Raw genomic sequence first — 16830 nt, forward strand, 5'->3', positions numbered from 1 at the left:
GTTCCCTAGGTATTTGGAGAATCTCAATTTTGGGAAAATCTGCTAGCAATTGTTGAACAACGTCTAAATATTTCAATAGAATATGATCTTCGGTCTGAAAACTTTGATTTACTTGTTGAACAACCAATAAAGAATCACAATATACTTTTAAATCGGTAATATGTAAATCGGCTGCTAACCTGAGCCCAGCTATGAGGGCTTCGTATTCTGCCTGGTTATTACTGGCTTTGAAAGAGAAACGGAAAGAATGCTCCAGAGCTATGCCGTCCGAGCTTTCCAATAGTATGCCTGCTCCAGATCCTTGAGGGTTTGAAGCACCATCAACGAACAATGTCCATGCCTGGCTTTCCTGTTCCGAGTATGAGCTTGTGAATTCAGCTACAAAATCGGCTAACCATTGTGATTTGACAGATCCTCTTGGTTGATATAGGATGTCAAATTCTGAGAGTTCAATAGACCATTTAATTAGTCGTCTTGCCAACTCAGGTTTACAGAGTATCTGACGAAGTGGGTGATTGGTTCTGACGATGATTGTATGGCTTTGGAAATAAGGTCGGAGCCGTCTGGCAGAGAAGACTAGCGCCAAGGCGAGCTTTTCAAGTCTTGGGTAGCGAAGTTCTACATTTTGTAATGACTTGCTCACAAAATAGACTGGCTATTGAAGCTTGTCATTTTTTGCAATGAGAACAGAGCTAATTGCTACATCAGTGATAGATAAATACAAATACAACGGTTGGCCGAGCTTGGGCTTTTGTAAAACAGGCGGCTTTGAAAGGAGTTGCTTTAAATTAGCGAACGCTGTTTCACAATCCTCATTCCAAGTAAAGATCTTTTTATCCTTCTTCAGGCATTGAAAAAAGTTGTGCGACTTAGATGCTAAGCATGGTAGGAATCTGGACAAAGCGGCTAATCTGCCCGTTAATCGTTGGACTTCCTTTATGGTCGTCGGACTGTGCATGTCAAGTATTGCTTGACACTTTTCTGGATTTGCTTCAATATCTCGACTTGTCAGAATGAATCCGAGAAATTTTCTTCCACGAACACCGAATGCACACTTTTCGGGATTCAGCCTCATGTTGTACTTCCTTATCTGGGCAAATATCTCATCGAGGTCTTGTATATGAGGGTGGCCGACCTTTGTTTTTACGACCATGTTGTCGACATATACTTCGATGTTCCGGCCTATTTGCTCCTCGAAGATCTTGTTCATGAGTCGTTGGTACGTTGCCCCTGCATTCTTTAATCCAAAAGGCATAACATTATAGCAGTAATTGCCATATTCAGTTATAAATGCCATTTTTTCTTGGTCTGATGGATGCATAAGGATCTGGTTGTAACCAGAATATGCATCCATGAAACTCAAGATGCCATAGCCACAAGAATTATCAACTAAGGTGTCAATGCTAGGTAAATGATAAGTATCTTTAGGGCAGGCCTTGTTTAAATAAGTAAAGTCGACGCACATGCGCCATTTACCGTTATTCTTTTTTACCATCACGACGTTGGCCAACCATGTTGTGAACCGGATTTCTCGGATGAACTCGGCGTTGATGAGTTTCTTAACCTCCGCTACGGAGGCTAATCTCTTCTCGGTTCCGAGGTTTTGCTTCTTCTGAGAGACCGGTTGGGCAGTTGGACTGATTGCTAATTTATGTGTAATCACAGATGGATCTATACACGTCATGTCCCCCGAAGTCCAAGCAAATAGGTATGCGTTCTGGCGTAAGCAACTGATCAGCTTTTGTTTTTCCTCATTGTTGATGGATGTTCCTATAAAAGTGAACTTGGTTGGATCCTCGGTCAGGATAACTTTCGTTAGATCTTCATTTGGTGTAGGGCGGTCTTCAAAATCGGCCCTTGGATCAAGCTCGGTTAACATTGGTTGTCCAGATTGTATTGAATTGACGCGAGCCTGACTGCTTCTTTTAATGGGCTTAAGGCTGATGTTGTAGCATTGCCGAGCTTCGTGTAAATTATCATGACGGTTGCAACTACGTTGTCCTGTACAGGAAACTTGATACAAAGATGAAAAGTGGAAACAATGGCAGCAAATATATTTAAAAAGGTCTTCCCAATATAACATTATAAAGACTAAAACAGTCGACCACAAGATATTGTATATCTTGTGTTTTGGATAATGGTTGCTCACCGAGTGTGGTTTGTAACCACACTGATCCTAGCACGGGAATGCGCTCCCCTGAAAATCCGACCAGATCTCCCGAGTAAGTCTGCATAATATGGGTGCTCAGCTTCATCTTCTGGAACGTGGCGAAGAATAGCACGTCGGCACTGCTTCCTGGGTCAAGTAATACTTTCTGAACTATAAAGTCTCCCAATTGGATCGAGATAACCACGGGATCGTCAAAGTTGACGTGGCTGGATTTAAAATCAGCACAGCCGAAGGTCATTTCAGGGACATCTGGGGTCGGTTGAGGATTGTTGGTAGTATTTTCAACTGCCAACATAGCTCTGTATGTCCACTTCCCCACCGAGTTTGTCTGTCCTCCGCCGGCGTAACCTCCTGAAATACAGTTAATCACCCCTCTAGGTTGAGCCGGGGTTTTATCCTTGTCCTTTGATGACGAAGCTGTCGCAGGCTGGTCAGAGTTTGGGATTTGCCGTTTCTGCATGTGTCCTGCAATGAATTTATCTAGATGTCCTTGCCGCACTAAGCCCTCCAGGAGATCTTTAGCAATCACGCATTCGTCGGTGGTGTGGCCATATTTTTGGTGGAAGGTGCAGTATTTGGATTTGTCAACGTTTTTTGGCTCAGGGTAACTGCCAGCTTTACGTTTAATTAACTTGGAATTCAATATCTCCTTGATAATGTCGTCTCTCTTTGTGTTAAACTGAGTATATGACTCGTAGCGGGGTACATGTTTGAAACTTTTCTTGCTCTCCTGAGGTTTATCATCGTCTTTTGCGAACGCCGACTTTTCTGCTCTTCGTGCCTGACGGAGCTCTTCGATATCTATCTGCCCTTTAGCCTTCTCCCTAAACTCGGCCAGAGTCTTTAGCTTGGCTACTGCAATAGCTTCTTGGAACTTTCCAAGGCAAAGGCCGCTTTTAATGGCATGCAAGTGAACCTCAGGATGAATATCAGGAATTCACATAGTTATCTTCGTGAAACGGGTAATGTAGTCCTTCAAGCTTTCTTGTGGATCCTGCTTAATGGTAGTCAGATAATCGGAATCATGTAAGTAGATTGCTGACGCTACGAAGTGGTCTTCAAATTGCTTTGCTAGTTCCTGGAAGTGTGAGATAGAATCTGCAGGTAAAGAGCAAAACCAGTCAAGCGCAGGACCATCTAAAAAGGAAGGAAAACAACGACATAAAATGGGGTCGGATGCCCCGTTAACGATCATAATAGATCGGAATTTTTTAATGTGCTGCTTATGATTCCTAGCCCATCATATGGAGTTAGGGTTGTTGGTAACGTGAATTGTCTGGGCAGCTAAAAATTCATGATGTCAGTTGTGAAAGGTCCTACAGAATTATCGCGCCCATCATTCTCGTCTTCGAGTATAGCATTTTCATTCCGAAGATCTGCATCATCGTCCTGAGGTGTCTCCGAGACATGGGTCGGTTCGGACTGACGTTCGTCATTTGCTTGTCGCTCGCGGCGATCGTTGTTGTGTTCCAGACGAGCATTAGCCAATTGTTGAATTTGTTGTTGCATTCTTTGATTCTCTTCCGTCATGCGCTGATTTGCTTCAGCCATACGTTGATTTGCTTGATGGAGCTCAGTTACCATCTGAAGAAGTTCAGACGGAGTGGGGGGAGGTGCATCGGCCATCGTCAAATGTTAGGGAATTAAGGGCGTACAGAAGAGGATGTCTCAAATATAAGCCCTTCCTCTAGCGCCAATATGTTCTTGCCTGAGTAGGTTGAAGTATAACTCGGTCCCTGACGGAGATCGGCGATCCTTCCCAGCGAAGTGTGGTATACGTCGGTAGACCAGAAACAGGGAGGTGGGTACCTGCAAAGGCACTCCGATGCTTAAGTTAACAAGAGGATGTATATGTGAAAACTATTTTTCATGAAAGATGTATCATACCTTCAATTGTTTCCTCCTCCCTTTTATACATGTGTGGACGAGGTTGATCATTCTCTTTCTTAGTTATAACGCCTAAGGAGAGGATTGATTGCATATCTGACGTTACCAATTTGGAGTTAATGCTGTTTATTAAGAATGGTCGGTTATGATTGAGGACCATACGTTTCCGAGCTATAACTCGTAACCGATGTTTACTGGTCATATCAGAAAGTGTAAAGTGTGATCTCTAACCCTTTATTGCTCTCTCTTTTATATTTATTTTTTATTCCACTTATAAAATTAATGGTGAGAAATCACACTTTAATAAAATTGAAAGGATCAATTTCCTTCTTCTCTTCTTTTTTCGTTCTTTTTTAAGCAGATTTCTCTTTCTCCATGAAAGATTGGCTCCATACTGCAAAATTATCCCAGATCCACGGTTATGTAAATCGAATTGGACCGGCCAGTTCAACCATCTGACAAAAAATCGATGAAAGAACCAGTCAAACTGGTAAACCGATTGAACCGGCCAAACAATTCAATGAATTCACAAACCAAACCTGAACCCTATGAGAGACAAGAGAAGCCCCCACCACCAGCTGCCACTCGCCCTCTTTTCATCACCGTGGAATCTCTATTCAGACACATTGTCATCGCTCACGTCGCCCACCTCACCGTCGCATATCACTCATCTTGTCGACTCGCCTTTTCGGTCTCTGGCCTTTGCTCACCTCTACGGTAAGCATTCCTCAGCTCCTCCCTCACTAGCCACTGCTTGCTGCTTGCTTGCTTCAATGCTTCTTGTTTCATTTTTAAAAATTTTATTGATTTATTCTTCAATCTTCGATACTTATTCAGTGCTTCTTCTCTCGGTTGTTGTTGCCGTCGTTGATGCAACCAGCGTCAGTCACCTCATGCGCCTCGCTAATTCACGGTTCCTCTACTTCGTTGCTGTCGCCGGCTCGCCGCCCAAATCGCTTCTCTGCTCTCCTCTCCCTTCTCCGCCGCGAGTGATGTTTGCTTAGAAACTTATGGAAAGTACGGAACGCAATGGCAATTTCAGTGCTACCGGGAGACACCATTTGAGACCATCTTCAAGCAGCTTGATTGAATCAACTAACTCAGTATACCCACCTTTCATTTTGAGTACCTCAACACACAGACACACCGAGAAAAACACAAGAAGAGAAAATAAAGCAAGCCTTGATCATAGACTTTGTACTTCTACTAGAAATTAGCTGATTGAAACCCAAAAACCACCGCACAGCTAGCAGTCGAAAAATCAAGTAATGCTGCAATTTTCTTGAAATCAAGAAGAGCCTTTGTGAAAGCTCCCATTATTGGCCAGCAAAAGCATCCAAGAAACACAAATACATCATCAAAATAACGTGGCATAGAACAGGGTTATAGGAATAAATCAACTCGAAAAACTTCACCTTCAGCATTTAAGGTTGGATTTCCAATGCGGCAGCCACAGGAATCACCATCGCCATGAACTCCATCCCACGAGGTGTCAAAATCTGTGGCCACTCGAGCAAAAACGCCAAAGCCTTCCTCAACTCCTTCAGGTTCAAATCACCACCATAAGCCACCCCAAACACACACTATGGCGAATTGAATGGGACCATAAGAATGGAAGTATTCACAACAGAAACATGCAATTGCTTAACAACAATGTTATGAATAGCCATGGTTAATAGCAAGATATATAACCTTGTGAAGCATGTGCTCGTTCGTTCTGGCACAAGCTCTACAAGTGGCCAACGACGTCGGAGAGAAGGTACGGGTTGGAACCCTCCAATTCGCGCAAGCACTCGCATGCGATATATCGGGTTTGACGATCCGACCCGAAATTTGGCCAGTTGATGACCGTTAACAATACCTCAACCAAACTTACAATTTGTTGAACATGTAATTGAAGCTTCTTCTCAGTGACACAAACGACGATCGAGGTAACGGAGATCATGAACTGTTCTCTGAATGAGATGGTTATGTAAACGCTGTCGATCGGGGATTGGACGACGGTGTGGAGCGCGTCAATTACACGGTCGAGTTGGTATGCGTGGTCGTCATTGGAAGTGAAGAATGAATCGGAGAACTCGTTGAGGAATACGAGGAGCTGGAACTTGACGGAGAGAAGGAAGTCCTTGCGGAGGACCAAGTTGACGAGGAGATCGAAGAGCGAAGGGAGAGAGCTCCACTTGTTCTGCCTTCTCTCTTCGCCGCTGAATTGGAAGTCCTCGATTAGGGTTTCCCATTCCTGAGGTGTTAGCGGCTTCGACGGTGGAGGCGCTGTTGGAATAAATTAATTTTCAATAACCCAGATCATCCATATTGAATCACAAAAAATATAACATAATGCGGAAGCGTACATTTACTCATAAGAGTCAGAATTGTTGGAAGAGTCTGAATCTTGTGGTTCTTTCGATCTTTCTCAACCAAAGCCTTCTGTATTCCTAGGTGGCTGAACTGTAAGTCTTTTGATGGGGAAAGAGCAACAAAGGCGACTTTGGTATATTGGGGACCGAAACCCTGTAGGCATATTTATATTTGAGCATAGCACCCATTAAACCCTTAAGTCCAAATAAAATAGTATCTAAAGCCCAAAAGATAATATATCTAAAATCCAAAAAGATAATTATCTAAGGAACAAAAGATAACATCTGGTTTTATTCTCATTTAATTCTAAATCAAAAGTAATAATGACTTATTTAATTTAACATTTATAACAATAAATGAGATCACCATTATATAAGTCATTTAATTTGAAATAGCATAATTTGTTATTACAATTAATATATGTATTGCCCACAAACAAATTAGGAAATTAAAATAATTTCCTAACAATCTCCCACTTGGGCTATACATATATTCTTTCTTGACATAATCACATCTTATAAACTTTATGCATGCATCTGAATGCTATTTCTCTCATTACTTTAACAATCTGGTCTGTCTCATACATTAGATATGGAACTACCGCAGCTTTTATCACATTAATGTCGCGAGTAAACCATGCCAATCACCATCCTAATATACTTAATGACATAGATCAAATTTGGATGAGTAATATGGAAATTACATGCCAAGTGATCTCATGCATGTCTATTTCCAACTGGTCCAATTTTAAAACTTTATTGAGATCAAACGCAAAACAAATTTTGCAAAATGAACATTTTTCATAACATGAAATAAACCATCAACTTAATTCTGCAGAAAAATAACTCAATATCTGTCATAGGACATATAGCATAAACTTCCACTAAACCAAAGCATCACAAATATTGTCACCCATTCGAGCAGTGTGCTCTTGAAAGACTTTAGGGATCAATTCCTTGGGTAATGAGTTTGCTAGCATATACTCTGTTCCTATATGTCCTATGAAAATCTGTTTTTCTTAAACTTTCTCCTTAACAACTAAGAACTTGATATCTGTATGCTTCGATTTTGTCAAGCTCTTACTGTTATTGGAGTATAGTACTGCTGACTTATTGTCACAAAATATCTTTAATAACCTTTCAATGTCATATACTATACGAAGCTCAGTGACAAAGTTTCGCAACCATATGCCATGAAATCGGAATCAGAGTACCTAATGATCTCCAAATTTTCTGATCTCCGATAAGTAAGCATGTAATTCTTTGTTCTCTTTAAATAACGCATTACGCGTTTAACAGCTATCCAATGATCCATGCCTGGATTGCTCAAGTATCTACCCAACACTCCCACTAAAATGATATGTCGGGACGTGTGCAGACTTGAGCATACATTAAACTCCCTAGTGCTGATGCATAAGGTTTATCATGCATTATTGTCCTCTTAAGATCATTTTTAGGGCATTGCTTGAGACTGAACTTGTCTCCTTTAGCTACGGGTGTGTCCATTGGTCTATAACTTTTCATGCCATATCTACTTAAAATCTTTTCAATATAGTTCTTTTGTGATAATCCAAGAATACCTTGAGAGCGATTTCTTAGTATCTCGATTCCTAATACAAAAGAGGCATCACCAAGATCTTTCATTTCGAATTTGTTCGATAGAAATTTCTTAGTTTCATGCAATAAGCCTATATCATTACTGGCAAGTAGAATGTCATCAACATGTAAGACCAAAAGGATATATTTACTCCCATTGAACTTGCGGTATACACACTCATCTATTATATTTACCTCAAAATCATGAGGTAATGACTTGATGAACTTGTGATACCATTGACCGGAAACTTGTTTGAGACCATAGATAGATTTTCTCCTTTCTCTATTGGATCTCCTTAATGACACTTCTTGAGGTTGTTGAGCTTGCTGTATGGATTGGGATTGAGGAGGATTCTCATTATTTTTCTGTGTTGTAGCAGTATCTTGAGCAACAACGATATTCTCATTGTTCTCTTGTACTGTAACTGGATTTACAGTAGGATTCTCATTGTGCTCTTGTACTGTAACTGTGTCTTGAACAATAATAGATACAAAGGCCTGATCATTGTCAGTTACAGAATCCTCATCAAAAGCAACATTCATAATATTTTCTTCCCCCCCAAACTCAACATCCTCAAGAAATCTCGCATTTTCCGTCTCAAAAATAGCCTTGATGCAAGATTGTAAAACTTGTACCCCCGTGAGCGCTCAGCGTAACCAACAAAGTAGCAACTAATTGTTCCTGAGTCCAATTTTCTTTCATGCGGCCTATAAGGTCGCGCCTCAACTGGACATCCCCAAATATGCAAATGCTTTATACTAGGTCTTTTCCCAGTCCAAATTTCATATGAGGTTTTGTTAACTACTTTGCTTGGCACCCTATTAACGGTCTTTAAGGCTTCTCTCCAGAGTGATTCAGGCAATGATGAATGAATAATCATACTTCTCACCATGTCCTTAAGAGTTCGGTTCCTTCGCTCTGCAACACCATTCATGCTAGGTTTGCCTGGCATGGTGTATTACGGAATAATACCACACTCCTCTAGAAAAAGAGCAAAAGGCCCAGGACGTTGCTCACCTGAACCATCATATCTTCCGTAGTATTCACCACTACGATCAGATTTGACAGCTTTAATTTTTTTTTCAAGTTGAAGTTCAACTTCAGCTTTGAAAGACTTGAAAACATCCAAGGCTTGGGACTTTTCATGAATTAAATATAGATACCCATAACGAGAGTAATCATCTATGAACGTAATAAAGTACCGTTGTCCATTCCAAGAGACAGTAGGGAATGGGCCACATATATCGGTATGTATCAGTTCTAAGACATCTTTAGCTCTCTCGGCACCTAATTTCCTTTCGTTTGTCCTTTTTCCCTTTATGCACTCAATGCAGACTTCAAAGTCTGCCAAATTTAGGGGTCCAAGAATTTCATCCCACACGAGCCTCTGAATTTTCTGTTTAGAGATGTGACCTAGGCGCTTGTGCCATAATGATGCCGAATTTTCATTTAGTTTTTGTTTTGTACCCGTTTGCAGTATTTCATTATTATAGGAATTTAAGTCAAGCCTATATAGATTATCCACCAAATGACCAGAGCAAATATTATTCGAATTATAGAAGAGACTGACTTTATTGTCTCCGAACAAACAAAAATAACCTGATTTGTCCAAACGAGAAACAAAAACCAAATTCCGTCTAAATGACGGTACATAAAATGTCTCTAATAAATCAAAGTAAAATCCACTCGTGGAACATAATCTAAAGGTTCCTATAGCTTCGACTGCAACTATATTGCCGTCTGCCACATAGATGTATCTTTCAGCATCACTTGGCGGTCGGCTCCACAAGCAACCCTGCATAGTAACATTTCCATGAGTAGTAGCAGCAGAATCTACCCACCAAGTATCAACAGGTACATAACTTAAACTAGCCTCAAAACAAACGAAAGTAAGAATTATACCCTTCTTTACACGCCATGTGGCATATTTGGTACAATTCTTCTTCATGTGTCTCACCTTCTTACAGAAGAAACAGATTGAAACTTGATCCTGTTTCTTAGCTTTTTTCTGCTGAGAAGGCACATCCGCAGTGGTATTACGCTTTCTTTTATACTGAGAAGATGAAGCTATGTGAGCACTTTCAGTCTTATCTTGCTGTAGCCTCTCTTCTTCTTGCACACAGTGAGATATAAGCTCATTTAAGGACCAAGTGTCCTTCAGAGTGTTATAACTCACTTTGAATTGTCCAAAGTGTGCAGGAAGGGAAATCAAAATGAAATGCACGAGTAAATCTTCAGACAACTCTAACTTTAGTGCTTTCAAATTTGAAGCAAGATGAGACATTTCCATAATGTACTCCCTTATGTTCCCTTTATCTTTATACCTCATGGAGACAAGTTTGCTCAAAAGACTACTTGCCTCCACCTTTTCATTCTTAGTAAAGAATTTTTCAACATCTTTTAGGAACTGTTTGGCATCTTTATCCTCAGTAATTGAGTCCCGAAACGCCTCAGGAATTGAGCGTTTCATGATCATAATGCTCATTCGATTGGATCTCTCTCATTTCTCTATTTTAACCTCATTGAGATTTTCTGGAGTGGAAGTGGGTTTCTCCTCTTAAAGAGCTATATCCAGATCCATACAACCGAGGACAATTTCCACGATATCCTTCTAAACTTTAAAGTTTGAACCATTTAGCATAGGAATACTGTTTTTTTCTGGCCGAAACCGTGCAAATTGATGTGATCACGTGATACGCACGTGGTTGGGCATTAGGCATTCCACGTACTCAACCGGTCCCTTTAAATACCCGCTCCATGTTTCAGAAATGAAAAAATAAAAAAAGATTTGCTGCGTTCCAAATCGAGGGGGAAACAAACACAACTCTCGAACCTTCTAAATTCTCTTCCTCTTGCTTCCTTCTGGTTCAAGATCTCATTGCAATGGTTCGTACTTCTTTTTAATCACTATTTCTGTTTCTTAATTATTTGTGGATTTCTCTTTTGATTGTTGTAGCCAACATCCATATACTCCATCAAGTCGGTGTATAAGATTTTGAGCTGCTACACTATTGTTCGAGTTTCTTTTCCTTTTATCTTCTGCGATTCCTAGGGTTTTTAATTCAGTTCTTTTCTTTGTTGGCTATGGTGAAAGGCCTTTTTTGCTTCTTTCTGTAACTCACATAAGGCGTAATTGTGTGTGTGCGGTCTTCTTTTCTTACCATGAAATATAAGAAAAATCTGTATTCATTTTTTTCTTTTTTTTTTCAAACATGTAGCTAGTTTCTAATTGTTTGTTGTTATTCATGCATTTTGATAATGTTTAATTGTTCAACTTTGGGGTTTAGTATATGTTAGTAGTATTTTTATGAATACAGATGTTCTATTTTCCCAATATTCCTTCGGTGTCATTCCATTTTGTTTTTCTCTTAGTAATTATTCACTTGATAAGAGAAATCCTACCTTTTTCCCCATATGGTAAGAGAGAAGATGCTGAAATTAAAACATACTGAGCGATTTTAATTTCCAAATTTTAGGATGCTACAAAGACTAGCGTTGCTGTGTTGGCATGTACGGATGAAGCAGTTCTTCCTGTAAGTCAAGTATTTGAAGCCATTAAAGAACTTGGAAATGAAGGGGCTGAGCAATATGATCCTTTGGTGGTTACATCTGCATCATCACTAAGTAATTTTCCCTCTCCTTTCTTTGAATTTCTTGTTTGGGGTATTGGTGATCACTAGAGCTGATTTTGCATATAGCATGTCCTACACCATACAGTTTTAAATTGCTTTTTAAATATAATGAATTTATAAATCAATAAAAAGTTGTACTTTCTACGGTGTGCATCTTCCTTAACTTTGAATACAGCAAGTAAAAGCTTGGTTATATATCTTCTAGACAGATTTTGGTATCAAATGGTGCTGTTATGTGTTGTTTGTATTCAAGGAGTTTATATGCTAGTTAAGTTTCTATACCAATTAGTTTCGGTTGATGCTTCAACAATTAGAGGCTAGCAGCTTTATCCATTGTAATAACGTTTGAAACTGATTTTTTAATGCTTGGCTGCACTCTGTTGGGTATCAAGTTTCATTCAAGTAGGGGAACCTAAGCCTAAATATGCTTCATCTATGAGAAAAATTCAGATCAAGTGCATGCTTATTATCGATTCCTAAAGCATGCATTTTTGGAACCCTTCAATATGATGAATCCAAAATCTTATTGTACATTTATGTGTTTGATTATATTGTAGTGTAGTAGGAGTAGGGGAGTAGGACATTTTTTTTAACCATCTATTGCATACTGCAGGCAAACTGCCAGTAGAATCTTCCTCTGTAGACATTGTGGTTTTAATCTGGCTGTCTCTTGATTGTCCTATGGACCAACTGGTTCAAGAAGGCCTGAGAGTGTTGAAATCAGGTGGAACAACTCTCATTATCAAGTCATCTCAGTCTGCTGCAGGTTCACCTGATACGGTAAAAACAGGCTTAGTTCTACTTGGGGTAAATTTATATTGTTATGCATGATCTTATTTTCCACATTTGTCCTTACAGATTATATCTGATCTTCAGAGCAAGTTATTGTTGGCTGGGTTTATAGAAGCTCAAGTTGTACAATTAAAATCAACTGTCCTATCAGGAGGCAGATTCTCTGGGGTATGTTAATTATCTTGTATCTGATGCTGCTGTCCCTTATTTATCATCAGGTTAATTTACTCATATGTTCTCTCAAGTTTACAAAATGGAATACAGTATAATCATATGGTGGATGTGTTGAGTGATAGACTGTAACACATGCATTGTTTTTCAAGGATTTAATTCTTGATTGGTTTTGAAATCTGATCTACTGTTATTATCATCAAGTCATTGGATCGAGCACATTTAATTTCAACTACATTTTTTCTTCTTTTTATCACAACATATATAATTTTATCTCGATTCACTGTATTCTGCTGATTTTGTCTTCCTATTGCCTCTTGGGTTGACTATTGGACATGTGGCATGTAAAATTATTCCTTTTTGACTTTTTCTGATTGAGTTTGATGAATGTCTTACAAATTCTAATTGTTGGTATGTTATGCCTTGCATGCAGATCAAAGCTAAAAAGCCTTCATGGAAAGTTGGATCATCTTTTGCACTGAAGAAAGTGGTGAAGAATTCACCTAAAGTGCAAATTGATGTAGACTCAGATCTGATTGATGAGGATAGTCTTTTGACTGAAGAAGATTTAAAGAAACCCCAGCTTCCACCTAGTAATGCTTACTTTATAATTGTTGTCCTTAGTTTATTAGGACACTAATACATTAGGCTATTAACTAACATACTTGTCCAATAGGTGATTGTGAAATTGGAAGTACAAGAAAAGCCTGTAAAAATTGCACATGTGGGAGGGCTGAAGAAGAGGAAAAAGCAGTAAAGCTAGGATTAACTGCAGAACAGATCAATAATCCTCAATCAGCTTGTGGAAATGTATGGCTTTTTTTCCTTTGCTATATACAGTTTTACTGTTCATAATCGTTTAGAGTATATCTAATTGCATGTAATGTGTGTGTGCTTTGCTGTCTGTACATTCTGTGCAGACAGTTCAAAGAAATTTAATTTGTGCATTTTTTTATTCATCAAGTTATCTATATGTTTGTTAATTTGATAGCTTTCCTTTTCTGTTTTGTTCAGATTAACTACCCCCCCCCCCCCCCCCCCCCAAAAATAAAAAAAAAATCCCTTCCCTGGTAACTCGTGTAATTAGACTCCTGTGACTGTCATTTCTTTCATTTTCAACTATGGAAGAGTGGCCTAATTCATAGCTACTTTGGTGAGTTCTATAATTGATAAACCATGTTGAATTGAGCCTACCTACCATGATGGAACAAGAATTTCTAAGTGTGGTTTGAACTCTGGTTGTTGTGACACAGTATATGTACACTAGTGTGTGAATATTGGTTTTTCGGTTTTCATCTGTCAATCTTTGCTAGACCTGTTTTCCCTACATTTTTCACTGTGTTCAAAATTTTTTGGGTCTGTGCAGTGTGGACTAGGGGATGCTTTCAGATGCGGTACATGTCCTTACAAGGGGCTTCCTCCCTTCAAATTGGGCGAGAAGGTACTCTCACTCCCTCTCTCAGCTGTTTGGTTTCACTTCTCTAGTATAGCATTTGTTAAAAGTGTGTTCATCATACTTTTACAGGTTACACTGGCCGGTAACTTCCTTGCAGCAGACATATAGCAAAGAAGGGTGCTGTATTATGCTTTATCTTTAGGTGGTTCGTGATTATTTTATTAGTATTAGTCATCTTTGATGCTATCAGAGCCATAATCATCCGAGTTGTTTGATACAATTTTATCTTTCGCTATCTGAGAGACACAAGTTTTGTTGAGTACCATGGTTCTCACAAGTTGAAATGAAAAGTCTAATATATCATAAGCCATAAATCAAGCCAACCTTTCGTCTCTACTATGGGATTTTAGGCCAATAGTATATCCCTTACCTGCGGATTTTTGTTCTAATCTTTTCCTTTTCCTCCTTACCAATTGCTATTAGCCTATTACAATGCAACTTAGAATTTTTATTTTTATTTTTTTTTAATTTTTTTTTTAAGTTTTGGGGTTAACAAAAGAAGAAAAAACGAGGAAAAGCAAAACCCTGTGTAATGATCATTCGAGTGTAGGCTAATCAAATAACTTAAAAACTAGATTTAGACAGGAGCAAAATGGCTATATAGTTTATCAAATATATAAATTAATTTTAAATTTATACTAAATTGAACTTTAAGTAAAATTACAAAATATTCAATTCGAATTTATTTATTTGATTTCATATTTTCATTCTAACTTTCGTTCGTTTAAATAGTTATTTTTGTTAAAATTTATTTTTTTTAATTTAATTTTTTATAAATCATGATAATATCATGTATTATCAATATTATATATTAAATGATATTAAAAAGTAAATTGTTAAAAGTGAAAAAGAAGTGATATATATTTTAGGGGCAAGTCTTGTTACAAATCCTTTAAATATTTTTTGAAGAGAGAAAAAGAAGGGGGGGGGGGTGTCCCTCTTTTTTTTTTTTCTTTGGAAATTTGATTTAAATGTTCAATGACAAATTTATTACTATGTAGTGTGATATATATTGTCAAATGGGAAAAAAAATAAGGACCAAATAAAAATTGAATAGTTTATAGGATTAAAATTGTGTTTTCTGGCTAATATTTAACCATCAAAATAAAAGTGAGTGATTTTTTACCATTAGATGTAATTTCAAACCATTAAAAATACTATTGATGGCCAATTGATGATTATAAAACATCAAAATTGTGAACCCCAGCATTCTTCATATAGAAATACATTACGCATGGAGTATTTATGCGTTTTTAGAATAAAATTAATTGGTGATATCATATTTTTTAAGAATAAAATACAATTTTAAGTTTAGAATGCGAAGTTCATGTCAAACAAAATTAGGTTATACAATTTTTCCTATATTTTAGATATTCTAATTTTACAACCATATTATATATATTTCAATTAAAATATTTTAAGTTTAGAATAATCGACAATTGTAAATGGCAGAACAGAGTTGACCAAAATAGAGCAACTCCATCGCCGCCTCGCCGGTTTGAAGCTGTGCGTTTTAATTGAACTGTGCACTTCGGCTTCTTTTTTGTCCTTTGTCACCTCCGCAATTCTAGGGTTTCAGAGCTTCACATTTTTCTGTCCAAATTCTGTTGCAATTACTCGATACATTCCGTTGAGGCAGTGACCGATCGGAATCGAGAAACATCAAGACTCTCGTGTGATAATACGGTACGATTTCTTTCTCCTCTTGTTCCTTGGAATCCTATTTAAATCATTCGCTTGCGAAGATAGAAGTTATGCAAGTTTTCAGCTATGGATACTGCACAATCAGAAGTGAGAACAATATCTGGTAACATTAACGACAATATCGATTTAAATATGTCAAAATGGAATTTAGAATAGCATTGATCTGAAAATTGTCCACACAATAATATTTAATTGAATTCCAAACCAGAGAATTCATTTTCCTTGTTGCTGATGTTTCTCTCTTGAATGCAGATAACCTTGCCTTTCTGAGTAAAAATTAACGTCTATAATAATGCTTCTGGACAAGAATGTCATTCATGAAACGCATTATAAGGTTCTCAATGTCAAGGAAGATTCAAGTTATGAAGAAATCCGTGCTAGTTACCGCTCCGCCATACTCAGTTTGCATCCTGATAAGCTATTGAAATCTTCTGATGCATCCGGCAGCAATCAAACTAGTGGAGATAGATTTCTCAAAGTACAAAAGGCGTGGGAAGTTCTTGGCGATTCAAGCTCTCGTTTATTTTATGATAGTGAGCTCCGAAGTTCAAGGCGTGATGTCTCAGCTGTTGATGTTGCAGAAGATTTAAGCTTAGAGGATATGATGAATGAAGATGACGGAGAAGCATTGGAACTGTTTTATCAGTGCAGATGTGGAGATTACTTCTCTATAGACTCATTGGAATTGCAGAAAATGGGGTATTCCTTGTTGAGGGATGAAAGTAGAATATCTATATTGAACAATGATTCTTTGCCAGGATCAGTAATTCTTCCCTGTGGATCATGTTCTCTAAAAGCTCGTCTGGTAATCAATATGGATGAACACTGAAATTATTTACATATTTTTTTTGTGGTAATGACAATTATTGAGAATTTGAAGTTATTAACATTTTTTATATGAAGATAGCAAACCAATAATATCTCCTCCTTGGATAAAAATTCCTATGGCAAAAACTTGTGTGCCATTTGAAATGTAGAAGTTGGAATTTATGAAGTTAATTTCAATCTCAAGTATGCTGACTCACTACAATGAATGAGAGTAAAATGTTCATGGCTAAATGTAA

At 38.1% G+C, this 16830-nt stretch overlaps 1 protein-coding gene and 1 long non-coding RNA gene across 3 annotated transcripts; both read left to right on the forward strand.

Annotated features, from left to right (window-relative positions):
* Nucleotides 1-10786: 10786 nt before the first annotated feature.
* LOC112737073 (anamorsin homolog) lies at nucleotides 10787-14376 on the forward strand. Of its 2 annotated transcripts, none has more exons than XM_025786814.3 (8): nucleotides 10787-10897; nucleotides 11488-11635; nucleotides 12257-12423; nucleotides 12502-12603; nucleotides 13040-13199; nucleotides 13283-13416; nucleotides 13973-14047; nucleotides 14132-14376. In XM_025786814.3, exons 1-8 carry the CDS (start codon nucleotides 10895-10897, stop codon nucleotides 14168-14170), a joined length of 828 nt encoding a protein of 275 aa, XP_025642599.1. In that variant the 5' UTR covers nucleotides 10787-10894; the 3' UTR covers nucleotides 14171-14376. The 2 variants fall into 2 exon arrangements, with proteins under 2 accessions (XP_025642599.1, XP_025642600.1); XM_025786815.3 differs by having other exon boundaries at nucleotides 10788-10897; nucleotides 12520-12603.
* A 131-nt stretch (nucleotides 14377-14507) lies between these two features.
* Nucleotides 14508-16777, forward strand: LOC112737078 (uncharacterized). Its single transcript, XR_011869327.1, has 2 exons — nucleotides 14508-15748; nucleotides 16019-16777. It is a non-coding gene; the product is annotated as an uncharacterized lncRNA (long non-coding RNA).
* Nucleotides 16778-16830: the final 53 nt, after the last annotated feature.

This window comes from Arachis hypogaea, chromosome 13 (assembly GCF_003086295.3).
Source record: "Arachis hypogaea cultivar Tifrunner chromosome 13, arahy.Tifrunner.gnm2.J5K5, whole genome shotgun sequence".
Taxonomy (NCBI): Eukaryota; Viridiplantae; Streptophyta; class Magnoliopsida; order Fabales; family Fabaceae; genus Arachis; species Arachis hypogaea.